A 16,784-nucleotide genomic window follows, 5' to 3' on the forward strand; every position below is an offset into this window, starting at 1 on the left:
CTGGTCAAATCTAGGCTCACACCTCCCCTCGCCTGATAACTCCTCCTCTCAGGAACTTCCATGAGGGGACACAGAAAGGAGGAGTTGAGGGCTATTGCCCTGTGAGAGTTAGATATACCACCCCAGAGGCTATAACTCACTCCCACCCCCAAGCCCTGAAATGCGGTCACTTCGGACAGGGGAGCAGAGTCAAGTAGAGAAATAGTCATTCTCACAGAAGTGCTTGTGCAAGCCCCACTTTTCAACCTCTCAGATATCAGCCTGGTCTCATAGACTAGACGTAACATAGTACATGAAAATCCAGGACACTCAAATTCATATGATATGTTACGTTTGGCATGGTTACATAAGACAGAATGTTACTTAAGGCCAAAACAAAAAGAGGTGGTTAGTCAGGGTGTAGCAACCCAATGGTTGCGTATTCTAATCTCATCACGGACAAGTTTAGCATTTTAGCTAATTAGCAACTTTTCAAATACTTACTACTTTTTCGCTACTTTGCAACTACTTAGCATGTTAGCTAACCCTTCCTCTAACCCTAACCTTAACCCTTTAACCTAACTTCTAACCTTAACCCCTAGCCCTAATGTTAGCCAGCTAGCTAACATTAGTATTAGCCAGCTAGCTAACGTTAGCCACAACAAATTGGAATTTGTAACATATCATATGTTTTGCAAAATCTTGTAACATAGTGTAACATATTGTACGTTTTGCTAACTCGGGAACGTATCATTCAAAATTGAATTTGTAACATATCATACGGAATGGATGATGGACATCCACAAATTAATACGTACCATACATAACATATCATACTAAAGGAGTTTCCCCAGATTTACATACAGAATAATACCAAATGCTCTGGGACCAGGTTGCTGCCATGCATTATTGCAAACTTGTGCTGACTATACACCAAATAGTGTATTAATGATATCAAACCTGTTTGGATTTGTCAAGAGAGGGTTTGATATAATCAGCTGGTGTGATGGCACAATGGACAGGAATTTTGTTTTGGCAGTAACATGAGGATAATGATTAAATGCCTCAACTGAACAAACAGACAAGGGGCCTCAAAATGATTGATCAGGGTATCAACATTGAGCATGACAACATTATAACAAACTACCATTGGGCAAATTTGATCCCACAGGCACAAATGACATGTAATGCATTGAGTTCTAATTTGAACCAATACCCTAAAGTTGGTTAATAAATAATAGTTTTTTGATGGTATGACCATCTGGAGATTATCTATATGGGACTATCCAAATAAATTGTGACCATAAATGCAAAGTCCTTATTATGACTAATTGCTGTGTACTATAAAAAAGGAAATACTTGTTCATAGTAAACTAAATGTGTGTTCCTCTAAAATGATGTCCTGTTCAGATGTTATCAACATCTAGTTAAATGGTGAGAACTCTGAGTATGACTCTGGGTCCCAGAACATTATGGTCTCCAGGAAACATACGGCAGCAGCACCTGAATCTACATCAGTGGAGGGGAGGGCAGCTCATAATAATGGCCATAATGACCATGTGTTTGATGTATTTGATATCATTCCACCTATTCCGCTCCAGGCATTACCACGAGCCTGTCCTCCCCAATTAAGGTTCCACCAACCTCCTGTGGTCTACATACACACCTGTCTTCTGCTCTGTCAATTCAGACAGGCAGCCACGAGAAACATTGAACCCATGCCCTAGTGTGTGTTTGTTTGTGTGTCTGAGGAATGCTGAACCCATCCCCTAGTGGAAGCTTCACTGGGCATGGGACCATGAGGTTCCGAGGAGGGCCTGCCTAAAATACCTCGGAGAGATGACATTTCACGCTGACAGTCGGTCATGACAGTCATCGAAGCCACAAGGGGATTGGCATCTGGGTGAAAGGACAACAGCAAGTGAGACCGTCTACCTACCGTGTCACGAGTGGCACATGTCCCAATGGTCCTATGACCTGTCACTGTGCCTGTTGGCATGCAGAATTCAACCTGCCCTGTGGGGCACAGCCACTGTGCCATGCCATGCCTGGCATAGGTAGGGGGTTAGTTGTACTACTTCCTTTTACATTGCTGACAAGTTGTTGGCCTATGCTCTATTTTGATGTCAATCAGTGTGTTAGCCTATCTATTTTCGAAAAAGGTTTTGGCTTATGCTATGCCGTTTTTCCATGGTGCTCACAGAAGAACAGGTTGTCTCTTTGTGTGTGTGTGTGTATTGTTGTTGTTAAGTGTTACCCTTATCAATACTGACTGATTTGACTCCAAGCTTATTTGTCCCTCTAAATTGACTATATATTGTACATTGATTGATTAATATAAGATCAAGATGACTCAAAATAAGCACAATTGACAGCAAATAAATATGCAAACAAATGCTAATAAGCAGTTCTCATCAGATTTAAATGTGAAATGCTGGTTTAGCAGCAATCTCTGTTTTCAGGTGAATCATATTCCATACTTGGCTATCTGTTCAAGTCGGCCATTTTCCTTTTGTGGGAGTACTGTCTATCAATCATCTGAGAACAGGACACACCCCCCAAAGACATAGCAGTGCAATTCCTAACAGGACTCACTCAGGATTGGTGCGTATTGGATGCCAAAACCGATCTGTTACTATGACACATGAACACATTAGCTGCTAAATTTGCCTGCTGTTGTCTAGGTAACTGCGAGTGGCGAGGCAGGTTTGAAGGCTTGGCGGTTCCCTAGTGGAGCTCCATTGAGACGGTCTGGGCATGTATGGTACCTCTGAAATTCGAGAGAATTGGAGTATTTTGTGTTTGTACAAGGTATTGGGATCAGTGCCTGTTTTATTGTTTGTGGCCTTTGAAAATAGGGGATTCTGGCACCAGGATCAATACAACAAGATAGTAGTGTCTACCATCCATCTGTGCTGCTTATGTCTCCCTATAAACACTCAAGCTTTATCTGCAGTTGCAAAAAAGTAACTGAACCGTCAGTGGAAGGTTGAAGAGATGTTGATATCTACGGTGCCTTCGGAAGTATTCAGACCCCTTGACTTTCCCCACATTTTGTTACATTACAGCCTTATTCTAAAATGTATTAAATAAAACATTTCCCTCATCAATCTACACACAATAACCCATAATGATGAAGCGAAAACAGATTTTTTGAATTTATTAAAACGTATAAAATATATACATATATTTTACATAAATATTCAGACCCTTTGCTATGAGACTCAAAATTAGGCTCAGGTGCATCCTGTTTCCATTGATCCTCCTCGAGATGTTTCTACAACTTGATTGAGTCCATCTGTGGTAAATTCAATTGATTTGACATGATTTGGAAAGGCACACACCTGTCTATATAAGGTCCCACGGTTGACAGTGCAAGTCAGGGCAAAAACCAAGCCTTGAGGTCGAAAGAATTGTTCGTAGAGCTCCGAAACATGATTGTGTCGAGGCACAGATCTGGAGAAGGGTACCAAAACATTTCTGCAGAATTGACGGTCCCCAAGAACACAGTGGCCGCCATCATTTTGAAAAGGAAGCGGTTTGGAACCACCAAGACTCTTCCTAAAGCTGGCTGCCTGGCCAAACTGAGCAATCGTGGGAGAAGGGCCTTGGTCAGGGAGAAGGGCCTTGGCCAAGAATCCAATGGTCACTCTGATGGTCACTCTCCAGAGTTGATGAACGGAGCAAAGTACAGAGAGATCCTTGATGAAAACTTGCTCCAGAGCGCTCAGGACATCAGACTGGGGCAACAGGACAACGACCCTAAGCACACAGCCAAGACAACACAAGTGTGGCTTCAGGAGAAATGTCTCTGAATGTCCTCAAGTGACCCAGACAGAGCCTGGACTTCAACCCGATCGAACATCTCTGGAGAGACTTGAAAATAGCTGTGCAGCGACGCTCCCCATCCAACCTGACAGAGCTTGAGAGGATCTGCAGAGAAGAATGGGAGAAACTCCCCAAATACAGGTGTGCCAAGCTTGTAACGTCATACCCAAGAAGACTCGAGCCTGTAATCGCTGCCAAAGGTGCTTCAACAAAGTACTGAGTAAAGGGTCTGAATACTGAATGTAAATGTGATATTTCAGTTGTTTATTTTTAATCCTTTAAATCCATTTTAGAATAAGGCTGTAACATAACAAAACGTGGAAAAAGTCAAGGGGTCTGAATACTTTCTGAATGCACTGCACTCTACTTGGTCCTACAATCTCAATAACAACTGGAAAAGATGGGTGCTATGCAGCAAAGGGAATCTAATTGTGCACTCTAATAATCTATCCATGTTATAGTCCAACTGTGACCACTAAGCAAATTTACATGGATGCCTTTTCCAGATCCCACTCTGTGAAGTTCCCTCTTTGGCCAAGTGCACTTTCACTTAAGTCCAATAATGCCTCCCCTCAGTGCGTAAAATGAGCCGGACCGGAACAGGATCCAGCACCTCTCAATTTTGGACTGTTTTGTTCAGGAACCTATTTGACCGGATCCAGTACCTCTCGTGGTATGAATTTTTTCCTTTACTTTTTGCAATGTAAAATATATAATAAAAGGGATCAAAGTTCATTTGAGTTGCCTCTTCGTTAATTCTCCTGCCCCCCAAAGAAAACGTAATGTGAAAAAGTAGTTTTTGGTTATGGTTTATGGTTTGCGCAACATTGTAAACTATGTTTGAGACCAACGTGTGGCTGTGTGAGAAGTCCGCCTGTATCTCTCACAGAGCTAGAATGAAATGTACTTTCTTTTCTGATCTCTCTACTCTGATAGACAGGAGCCTGTAACTCTCATCTCTCTACTCTGATAGACATGAGCCTGTAACTCTCATCTCTCTACTCTGATAGACACGAGCCTGTAACTCTCATCTCTCTACTCTGATAGACACGAGCCTGTAACTCTCATCTCTCTACTCTGATAGACACGAGCCTGTAACTCTCATCTCTCTACTCTGATAGACACGAGCCTGTAACTCTCATCTCTCTACTCTGATAGACAGGAGCCTGTAACTCTCATCTCTCTACTCTGATTGACATGAGCCTGTAACTCTCATCTCTCTACTCTGATTGACATGAGCCTGTAACTCTCATCTCTCTACTCTGATAGACATGAGCCTGTAACTCTCATCTCTCTACTCTGATAGACATGAGCCTGTAACTCTCATCTCTCTACTCTGATAGACATGAGCCTGTAACTCTCATCTCTCTACTCTGATAGACATGAGCCTGTAACTCTCATCTCTCTAGCGTTGCAGCACCCCTGATAGATTTAAATACATCTGTTCAGAAATAAATGAAATAATTCATAATAGCCTCCTACACCCTGAGAAAGCCTGTAATTTAGCCAGAGAGGATCAATAGCTTTTTTAAAAAACATATCCTGACTGTGGAGTTTAGTCCAATTACAAGGCCTAGCCTACAGTCGGGAACATGCGGTATATCTGTCAGTCAACAAACAGCATGCAGACAAAACATTATTTCAAATGCAATCTTGGGAAACACAGGTTGGAAAGCAAATGGCTCCTGCTGAAGAGAGAAGATTGTCTGTTGCAGGCTACCAAAATATTTGATAAACTTCCCAAATATTGTTTTACCAACTTAAAGCGCACTAGCACGAGCATATCGGCCATCACCAGAGAGTGAGCTGCACATCATTGGGTGAGTCAGTGAAACTGGAAAGCATTTTTAGGACTAGAATTTCCTCTTCTCATTGTAGACTACAGTATGTGTCTCCATACACCTAGCCTATTGATGGATTGAAGATAAGGTCGTTTTTATTGATTTCAGATTCTCAGTTTGTCAATGTCAAATGATCCTGTCATTTCGATAATTTGTTTGGTATTATAAAAGATTCTAGATTAAAAAACATGAGCTGGCGCACACCCAGAAAAAATAGTTTGTGTGGAGCTGCTGACTAACGGCGAATAAACTATAAATGATCCAAATAAAGAAAGTCGCACACTCCAAATATAAACTGCCAGCAATTTAATGGGTATTTACCAACATTTCGGCATCACTGTGCCTTCCTCAGGGTAAAGTCCAGGTTATGTAGACAAACGGTGCAATTAGTGCAACCAATGACAATAGTGAGGGGTTTGTCATAATGATTAAGTTAATTAAAATTCATTTGTGAAACTGTTAAAAAAAACAATAGTTTATTGCATATAAAATATATTATGCTATTGTTATCATAGAAACATAATTGAATATTATACATTATACACATTATTGTTTAATTCAATTTCACATAATTGTTTCGTATTTCATTTCATATTTGTTACCTGTAATCTTTTGGTTCAACCTCAATGTATAATGAGCATCATCAACAGGGGGAACATATTAGGTGTATGCTAATAAGCTGTAGAAGGAATATATCAATTTATAAGACTTGTTCACAAATTATAAAAGATTCTGCCAATGTCTCCAGTCAAGTAAAATGACATAGAATTGCATGAAATGCATTTATAAAAGGCTAAATTCTCACACTCAGCTTTTATCACGGCACCTCCTGGTTTACAAATGAAGCACTGCCCTCACTGCCAACTCACTGTGTTGTGTATGGACACATATGGGTCTATGTGATAGGCTCAGAGATTCTTGGGAATATGGGTCAGGCGGAGGGCCAAGTAAGCCTCAGAGGTTCAGACACAGCCTCAAGAAGCAAAGTGTCACCGGCCGCATCATCGTGATGACGCAAAATGAATCACATGATGATGTGGCCGGTGAGACTTTGCTTCTTGTAAGTCCCAAAACTTCAAAACGGAACTGCTGAACTGCAAAACATTTTTGGAACTGTATCAACAATCGACTAATGAAAAATACCAAAATACCCTCAAGGAAACATGCAAACAGTGAGTGGGGAAAGCTGGGGCTTTCCCATGACAAACAGGTTTGGAATGTATCTCAAATGAGGTTCGTTTGACGATTCTGTGTAAGTGTTTTTTGTGTAGGTCAAATGACCAGCAACAAAATAATCATTATACATATGTGGGAAACATTTCATGGTACTCAAGGGGAGGGTGAGTTGGCCTCATAAGTGGGGTGAGGTACTAACTCATGCAATCTATCAAGACCATGCTGAATCATAAGGACTTGTTGAAATACGTGGGGCTGATCTATATCTCGAAGTATGGGTACAGTCAGTGGTGACCCGTCATTCAGGGAAGATGAGTTTGCAAACAATGTACAAAAAAAAGGTATATTATTCCCCTCTTAATTTAGCCTACTGTTCTGACTTGGTGGTGCACATGTGGCCTGTAGCCTGTTTTAGAGAAATGTAATCATCGAATATTGTAAGAGCTTTCATTGTCTGCTTAAATGCCCCCTGCATTTATCCTACGGTTCTGACTTGAGGTACAGGGAGAACATTGTAAGAACGGCCCATGTTCTGAATTCTGTCGCTGCACATTTCAAAAGTGCTGAACAAATAGTTATATTGACAACGTCCGTCCTAGCTCGCTCATCAATTTCTTAATAGAAATTATGGCCTCTTATCCGCTTGTCGTCCCCTTATGCCATAATTTTTACATCTCAATTGTCAGTAGAAACCACATTTGTTTAAGAAAGTCAGCCATATCAGCAAATGTTTTTTAGAGGCAGCAAATGAGGCTGAATGAACTGTTTCGCTGCCAGACAAGGTTCTGCTGATAGCCAGGTGTAAGTGGTAAGGTGTTGGGATTCTGCTGTTGGGACTCTACTGTTGGGACAGCTTTATGTAGGTCCTAACAGTTTGTGGGCACCGTCTGTTATAGTTATAGTTATACCGTTATATTGCAATTAATGTGTTGTTTAGTGTTGTGTTCTGTGGTGGCTTTGCTGGCAAACATAACACTTTTTATTTTTGCCACACCAAGATTTACATGTATTTTTACTGCTCTAATTACATTGCTAACCAGTTTATAATAGCAATAAGGCTCCTCAGGGGTTTATGGAAGATTGCCAATATACCACGGCTAAGGGCTGTATCCAGGCATTCCATGTTACCTCGTGCATAAGAACAGCCCTTAGCCGTGGTATATTGGCCACATACCTCATCCCCTCGGATCTTATTGTTTAATTGTATACTGTATAGACTCGGGAGAAATAAAGAGAGCACCTTGCGTCTCTAGCAATAATACCATTCTTTCCAGATTACTTTATTAGTGACCCAGAAGTATTTCAACGAGTGTTGTTAATCATGACTTGTGATCGGGAATCTTCTCCTACTATGATGCTATTTTGAGAGCTCTGAACAAACGCCTAAGAACCATCCAATCATTAATGAAGACCTGTCACAGAGTCAATAGTCCTCAATATGAGTCAACACATTAGGATAGACTGAACAGCAATATATAACTGATACGGGATGTTTACTTCAATGGACTCCCTATAAATATCCCGATCAATTTTGCACAAACACGCAGACTAAAACAGAACCATCACTGATGAAAATAGAGGTGTTGACCTGCATTTGAGGTCTCACTGTCTTGACCAAACAAAGAAACATCAGACAGTCATGCTTTCACTTGGTATTCCCACAGTAGAGCGGTCCAAGGTTACAAACCCCTGGTAGCAAAACAAACACATGTTCTTGAAAAGACATTGCTCAACTTCATTGGCTCTTTGAGATATGTTCCAAAGAGCTGAAATTAAAACACAAACTCAAGATATTAATAAAATGACTGACAGGGTTACACAGGATGTAATCATTAATAACTCAAATGCTATATATACGGTATTGTTCTAACTGAACCGGAATGTCTTTTTTTTAGCAAATAATGACTTGCCATGGAAATAGTGGCTCAAAACAAACCTGTGAGCGCAACAGGTGAGACGAAAGAGTCTCTGGGGTAAAATGCAGGACATTCTGAGAAAAATGCAACCGAGTTGCTAAGCAACCATGTCTTCCCCACCCCACCAGTCTACAGCAGCAGGCCCAGTCAGTCTCTGGCACTACTTCCCTCAAGCTATTCAAGTCTGTTTTTCACTCTCTAAGGGCAGTCTATGGACCCCAGCCAAGAAAGACTTTACGTTGCCTCTCTTATCGGGCGTTCCTCCTCCACCCAGTCCTGTGCCAGACAAGAAAAAGGGAGGATGAGTGGAAGAGAGCAGATGGCCTAGTGCTCATGGGTAGCACTCTAGGCTCCGCTGTGTGTATAAACTTTAACTTAATCTGTCCGCCTCGCCTCACGCCTCTTATCTTCATACCCAGAAATCTCAGTTAGTGGCTCAGTCATGGTTGTATAGCTCCGCCCTGTCCACCCACCCACTCAGCCCCAGATTTAGATTTATTTCACAGTATCCTGCTTTGGTTACAGCAGGCCAGGCCCATTCACATCCACAGCCATATAAGTCTCTCTGTCAGTCTGTCTTGTTGTCTAGGATATAATGAGCCACTTCAGAGGGCCAGGTGCTGTTTGTGGTTATGCAATAGGTGACATGGAAGTACAGTATCCAGTCTGCTAAAGTCTGTGAGGATTCTACATTGCGTTGAGCTGGAAAAAGCCCCTCTCTTTACTTCTAATACACATATCAGTTTAGGAGCATTACACCTGTTACATTTTCACCTTTATTTAACCAGGTAGGCAAGTTGAGAACAAGTTCTCATTTACAATTGCGACCTGGCCAAGATAAAGCAAAGCAGTTCGACACATACCACAATACAGAGTTACACATGAAGTAAAACAAACATACAGTCAATAATACAGTAGAAAAATAAGTCTATATACGATGTGAGCAAATGAGGTGAGATAAGGGAGGTAAAGGCAAAAGAAAAAAAGGCCATGGTGGCGAAGTAAATACAATATAGCAAGTAAAACACTGGAATGGTAGATTTTCAGTTGAAGAATGTGCAAGGTAGAGATAGAAATAATGGGGTGCAAAGGAGCAAAATAAATAAATAAATAAATACAGTAGGGGGAGAGGTAGTTGTTTGGGCTAAATTGTAGATGGGCTATGTACAGGTGCAGTAATCTGTGAGCTGCTCTGACAGCTGGTGCTTAAAGCTAGTGAGGGAGAAAAGTGTTTCCAGTTTCAGAGATTTTTGTAGTTTGTTCCAGTCATTGGCAGCAGAGAACTGGAAGGAGAGACAGCCAAAGGAGAATTGGTTTTGGGGGTGACCAGAGAGATATACCTGCTGGAGCGCGTGCTACAGGTGGGTGCTGCTATGGTGACCAGCGAGCTGAGATAAGGGGGGACTTTACCTAGCAGGGTCTTGTCTTAGATGACCTGGAGCCAGTGGGTTTGGCGACGAGTATGAAGCGAGGGCCAGCCAACGAGAGCGTACAGGTCACAGTGGTGGGTAGTATATGGGGCTTTGGTGACAAAACGGATGGCACTGTGATAGACTGCATCCAATTTATTGAGTAGGGTATTGGAGGCTATTTTGTAAATGACATTGCCGAAGTCGAGGAAGATGGTCAGTTTTACGAGGGTATGTTTTTGGCAGTGTAACAGTACAAGTTTTAGACCGTCCCCTCGCCCATACCCGGGCGCGAACTAGGGACCTTCTGCACACATCAACAACTCACCCTCGAAGCATCGTTACCCATCGCTCCACAAAAGCCGCGGCTCTTGCAGAGCAAGGGGAACTACTACTTCAAGGTCTCAGAGCAAGTGACGTCACTGATTGAAACGCTATTTAGCGCCCACGCTAACTAAGCTAGCCGTTTCACATCCGTTACACTCACCCCCCTTTTGACCTTCCTCCTTTTTCCGCAGCAACCAGTAATCCGGGTCAACAGCATCATTGTAACAGTATAAATTTAGACCGTCCCTCGCCCATACCCGGGCGCGAACTAGGGACCTTCTGCACACATCAACAGTCACCCTCGAAGCATCGTTACCCATCGCTCCACAAAAGCCGCGGCTCTTGCAGAGCAAGGGGAACTACTACTTCAAGGTCTCAGAGCAAGTGACGTCACTGATTGAAACGCTATTTAGCGCCCACGCTAACTAAGCTAGCCGTTTCACATCCGTTACAGCAGCATGAGTGAAGGATATTTTGTGGCAAAATAGGAAGCCAATTCTAGATTTAACTTTGGATTGGAGATGTTTGATGTGAGTTGTGAAGGAGAGTTTACAGTCTAACCAGACACCTAGGTATTTGTAGTTGTCCACATATTCTAAGTCAGAACCGTCCAGAGTAGTGATGTTGGACAGGCGGGCAGGTGCAGGCAGTGATCGGTTGAAGAGCATGCATTTAGTTTTACTTATGTTTAAGAGCAGTTGGAGGCCACGGAAGGAGAGTTGTATGGCATTGAAGCTCGTCTGAAGGGTTGTTAACACTGTGTCCAAAGAAGGGCCAGAAGTATACAGAATGGTGTCATCTGCGTAGAGGTGGATCAGAGACTCACCAGCAGCAAGAGCGACATCATTGATGTATACAGAGAAGAGAGTTGGTCCAAGAATTGAACCCTGTGGCACCCTCATAGAGACTGCCAGGGGCCCGGACAACAGGACCCCCAATTTGATACACTGAACTACATCAGAGAAGTAGTTGGTGAACCAGGCGAGGCAATCATTTGAGAAACCAAGGCTATCGAGTCTGCCGATGAGGATGTGGTGATTGACACAGTCGAAAGCCTTGGCCAGGTCAATGATTACGGCTGCACAGTATTGTTTCTTATCGATGGCGGTTAAGATATCGTTTAGTACCTTGAGCGTGGCTGAGGTGCACCCATGACCAGCTCTGAAACCAGATTGCATAGCGGAGAAGGTATGGTGGGATTCGAAATGGTCGGTAATCTGTTTGTTGACTTGGCTTTCGAAGACCTTAGAAAGGCAGGGTAGGATAGATATAGGTCTGTAGCAGTTTGGGTCAAGTGTGTCTCCCCCTTTGAAGAGGGGGATGACCGCAGCTGCTTTCCAATCTTTGGGAATCTCAGACGACACGAAAGAGAGGTTGAACAGGCTAGTAATAGGGGTTGCAACATTTTCGGCAGAAAGAAAAGGTCCAGATTGTCTAGCCTGGCTGATTTGTAGGGGTCCAGATTTTGCAGCTCTTTCAGAACATCAGCTGACTGGATTTGGGCGAAGGAGAAATGCCAAAAAGTTCAATTTTGGTTTCATCTGACCAGAGCACCTTCTTCCACATGTTTGGTGTGTCTCCCAGGTGGCTTGTGGCAAACTTTAAACGACACTTTTTATGGATATCTTTAAGAAATGGCTTTCTTGCCACTCTTCCATAAAGGCCAGATTTGTGCAATATACGACTGATTGTTGTCCTATGGACAGAGTCTCCCACCTCAGCTGTAGATCTCTGCAGTTCATCCAGAGTGATCATGGGCCTCTTGGCTGCATCTCTGATGAGTCTTCTCCTTGTATGAGCTGAAAGTTTAGAGGGACGGCCAGGTCTTGGTAGATTTGCAGTGGTCTGATACTCCTTCCATTTCAATATTATCGCTTGCACAGTGCTCCTTGGGATGTTTAAAGCTTGGGAAATCTTTTTGTATCCAAATCCGGCTTTAAACTTCTTCACAACAGTATCTCGGACCTGCCTGGTGTGTTTCTTGTTCTTCATGATGCTCTCTGCGCTTTTAACGGACCTCTGAGACTATCACAGTGCAGGTGCATTTATACGGAGACTTGATTACACACAGGTGGATTGTATTTATCATCATTAGTCATTTAGGTCAACATTGGATCATTCAGAGATCCTCACTGAACTTCTGGAGAGAGTTTGCTGCACTGAAAGTAAAGGGGCTGAATAATTTTGCACGCCCAATTTTTCAGTTTTTGATTTGTTAAAAAAGTTTGAAATATCCAATAAATGTCGTTCCAATTCATGATTGTGTCCCACTTGTTGTTGATTCTTCACAAAAAAAATACAGTTGTATATCTTTATGTTTGAAGCCTGAAATGTGGCAAAAGGTCGCAAAGTTCAAGGGGGCCGAATACTTTCGCAAGGCACTGTATATATATATATATACTGTGTATATATATATATATATAAAATCATATATATAAAATATTAAGAACACCTTCCTGATATTGCGTTATGCCCCCCCCTCCCTTAGGCATGGACTCTACAAGGTGTCAAAAGCGTTTTTCAGGCATGTTGGCAATTGTTGACTTCAATGCTTCCGACGGTTGTGTGAAGTTGCCTGGATGTCCTTTGGGTGGTGGACCATTCTTGATACACACAGGAAACGGTTGCACTTCTTGGCACAAATCGGTGCGCCTGGTACCTATTACCATACCCCGTTCAAAGGCACTAATCTTTTGCCTTGCCCATTTAACCCTCTGAATGGCACACACACAACCCATGTCTCAATTGTCTCAAGGCTTAAAAATCCTTCTTTAACCTGTCTATTCCCCTTCATCTACACTGATTAAAGTGGATCATAGCTTTCACCTGGATTCACCTGGTTAGTCTGTCATGGAACGAGCACGTGTTCACAATGTTTTGTACACTCAATGTATACAGTATATATACTGAACAAAAATATAAATGCAACAGGCAACAATTTAAAAGATTTTACTGAGTTACAGTTCACATAAGGAAATCACTCAATTGGAAAATGCATTACTCCCTAATCTATGGATTTCACATGACTGAGAATACAGATATGCATCTGTTGGTCACAGATACATAAAAAAAGGTAGGGGTGTGGATCAGAAAACCAGTCAGTATCTGGTGTGACCACCATTTGCCTCATGCAGCGCGACACATCTCCTTCACACAGAGTTGATCAGGCTGTTGATTGTAGCCTGTGGAGTGGCTGGGCTAAGTTGCTGGATATTGGCGGGAACTGGAACGTACATGACGATCCTGAGCATCCCAAACATGCTCAATGGGTGACATGTCTGGTAAGTATGCAGGCCATGGAATAACTGGGACATTTTCAGCTTCCAGGAATTGTGTACTGATCCTTGTGACATGGGGCTGTACATTATCATGCTGAAAAATGATGTCATGACGGCGGATGAATGGTACGACAACGGGCCTCAGGATCTCGGTACAGTATCTCTGTGCATTCAAATTGCCATTGATAAAATGCATATGTGTTTGTTATCCATAGCTTATGCCTGCCCATACCATAACCGCACCATGGGACACTCTGTTCACAACGTTGACATTAGCAAACCGCTCGCCCACACGAAGCCATACACGTGGTCTGCGGTTGTGAGGCTTGTTTGGTGTCCTGCCAAATTCTCTAGAAATACATTGGAGGCGGCTTATGGTAGAGAAATGAACATTCAATTATGTGGCAACAGCTCTAGTGGACATTCTTGCAGTCAGCATGCCAATTGCACGCTCCCTCAAAACTTGAGACATCTGTGGCATTTTATTGTGTGATAAAACTGCACATTTTAGAGTGGTCTTTAATTGTCCCCAGCACAAGATGCACCTGTGTAATGATCATGCTGTTTAATCAGCTCCTTGATATGCCACACCTGTCAGGTGGATGGATTATCTTGGCAAAATAGAAATGCTCACTCACAGGGATGTAAACAAATTTGTGCAAAACATTTTAGAGGAATAAGCTTTTTGTGCATATGGAAAATATCTGGGATCTTTTATTTCAGCTCATGAAAACCAACACGTTGCATGTTGCATTTATATTTTTGTTCAGTGTATATGGTAAAAAATACCCTTTTTCCCATTCTCATAATAAATATATAGACATTAAAGATACAATCCGGGATATTAACCACTTAACATATCATACGAATAAAACATTTTAAAGCATTTTGTTATTGTAGCAGGGTGTAACTTATCATGCGAAATGGATAACATAGTGGACAATATCCGGGAACAGGTTTTGGTTGGTGAGCACTACTTTTAAAACTACTGGCTGAAATTATACATAAGCGCTGGAGCATCACTTTGCTACTCTGGTGCAAAGAGGAGCTGTGACGGTACACAAGGAAAACAATGTCCCCCACATTTTTCAAATGGACACAAATGTCATGTTATCACACTATTACTGTGTCTGATATGTGTATGAAAAGAAAGGGAAAATCTGTCCATCTGAATGTGTTTGAGCTTCAATGACTGCCTTATTGCACTTCCTTTGTACTAATAGACTAATAGTCAATCACAGGAGGTTGGTGGCACCTTAACTGGGGAGAACAAGCTCATGGTATTGACTGGAGTGGAATCAGTAGAATGGTATCAAATACATTAAACGTGGTTTCCAGTTGTTCGATGTCATTCCATTTGCTCTGTTCTGGCCATTATTATGAGCCGTCCTCCCCTCAGCAGCCTCCTGTGGTCTGAATCCTATTCACACCATAGCTGAGTGACAGAAGGGTTGATACATTTTTATCTTATTATAATTTTTTGACATGTAATACTTATGAAGAGGCCATATGCTAAAGCAGTATGAGGGAAAATGTCTGCTCTCCCTTCTATCCAGAATCCATATGACACACACATACATTACATGCTCATTCTCAAAACACACATACAGTAGCAACAAACACAGATTATATCATACTAACTGCCAGACTGTGGTAGTGTGTACATTACATACATACTAAATACTGCCAGGATGTTTAGTATCAATACAGTGAGTAAGCCAACCAGGCCAAACCATCCTCTCTATTTACAATACGCGTTTGCACTCACCTTGTGTGCGAAATATCCTAATAGATATCCTAACAGATATCCTAATTTAATAGATTAAGATCTGTCTTCAGTACTATGGCATTCCGAGGTTTGTCACTAGTTACCACATAGTCATAGTTATGGCTAAACCCAGGCTATTTCTACAATTTCTCTTCTTTAAAATCTGATTTTAAACCTTACCCGAACCGTAACCTTAACCCTAACCACACAGCTAACCTTATTCCTAACCCTAACCACAAAGCTAACCTTATTCCTAACCCTAACCACAAAGCTAACCTTATTCCTAACCCTAACCTTAAATTAAGACCAAAAAGCTGCATTTTAGTTTTCATTAATTTTACAATATAGCCAATTTGGACTTTGTGGCTGTGGTAACTAGTGACAACCCTTTCCAAGGGGGCAGATATAATGCAGCCTGAGGCATAAGGATAGTTGTGTTTTCACTGTCTTGCCTTGTCTGGCTTGACAATCCCCACATGAATTGGCAAGACAGACCAAACAGATCGAGGACCAGGCTAAACGATTGCATACATCTCCAGATCACTATGACGCTAATGCCAAAAGCAATGCACTATTAGACTGATGCTTTCACTTATACCATATACAACACAAAGATACTGAGAGACACGCCACACAAATAAACAAAGATTCTCAAATGGCCTCAGCATACCTATAAGACATAGCTAAGAGGACTTCTTGTCAGACTCAATTCTTAAATACAAAAGTATCAAAAAAGTATGAAAAGTCTACATCAAGCCATCGACAGAATGTCATCGTGGCATAAGAGCAGTGGCTTTGTAACTTGGATTAGTGACATCACAAATAAAGAAGAACACAGACTCTCAGACAGGTGGACAGTTTAAACCTGGTCCCAGATCTGTCTATGCTGTCTCGAAACAATGTGATGATCATTGGTAAGCCTAACAACAGATCTGGGACCAGGCTAGTGGACCGTAGATACAGCTAATGTCTGAGACATTCTGTCCATTTTTGATGCCTGGGCCAATGCCATGTGTATCTGTAAACTAAGAGTCTTTACATTTACAACAACTTTACAAGCTGCCCTATCGCCACACTCTTTGCGGACTGAGCGGTGATAATGTCAATCACTCCCCACCCCTCCCTTTGGGCCAATCAGATTTCAGTCAGGGTGAGTTTATAAATGCCCCCTAGCTCCTCCATAGAGATCTGGAAGGTGTCTTCGTTGGAATAGTGTTTGATGATGTTGTCATCCATGTTGACTAGAATCCTAACAGAGGGAT

At 42.0% G+C, this 16,784-nt stretch overlaps 1 protein-coding gene across 3 annotated transcripts in view; it reads right to left on the reverse strand.

Annotated features, from left to right (window-relative positions):
• Nucleotides 1–14,436: 14,436 nt before the first annotated feature.
• The window catches only part of LOC110498107 (grainyhead-like protein 1 homolog), a 28,963-nt gene continuing 26,615 nt past the window's right edge, over nucleotides 14,437–16,784 (reverse strand). For all 3 annotated transcript variants that reach the window (XM_036955072.2, XM_090211475.1, XM_036955073.2), the window contains exon 15: nucleotides 14,437–16,771. In XM_036955072.2, the coding sequence (XP_036810967.1) occupies nucleotides 16,657–16,771 (115 nt within the window). In that variant the 3' untranslated portion in view covers nucleotides 14,437–16,656. The remainder of the gene's footprint in view (nucleotides 16,772–16,784) is intronic.

The sequence above is a fragment of the Oncorhynchus mykiss genome, chromosome 19 (assembly GCF_057628025.1).
Source record: "Oncorhynchus mykiss isolate SJ-2025 chromosome 19, ASM5762802v1, whole genome shotgun sequence".
Taxonomy (NCBI): domain Eukaryota; kingdom Metazoa; phylum Chordata; class Actinopteri; order Salmoniformes; family Salmonidae; genus Oncorhynchus; species Oncorhynchus mykiss.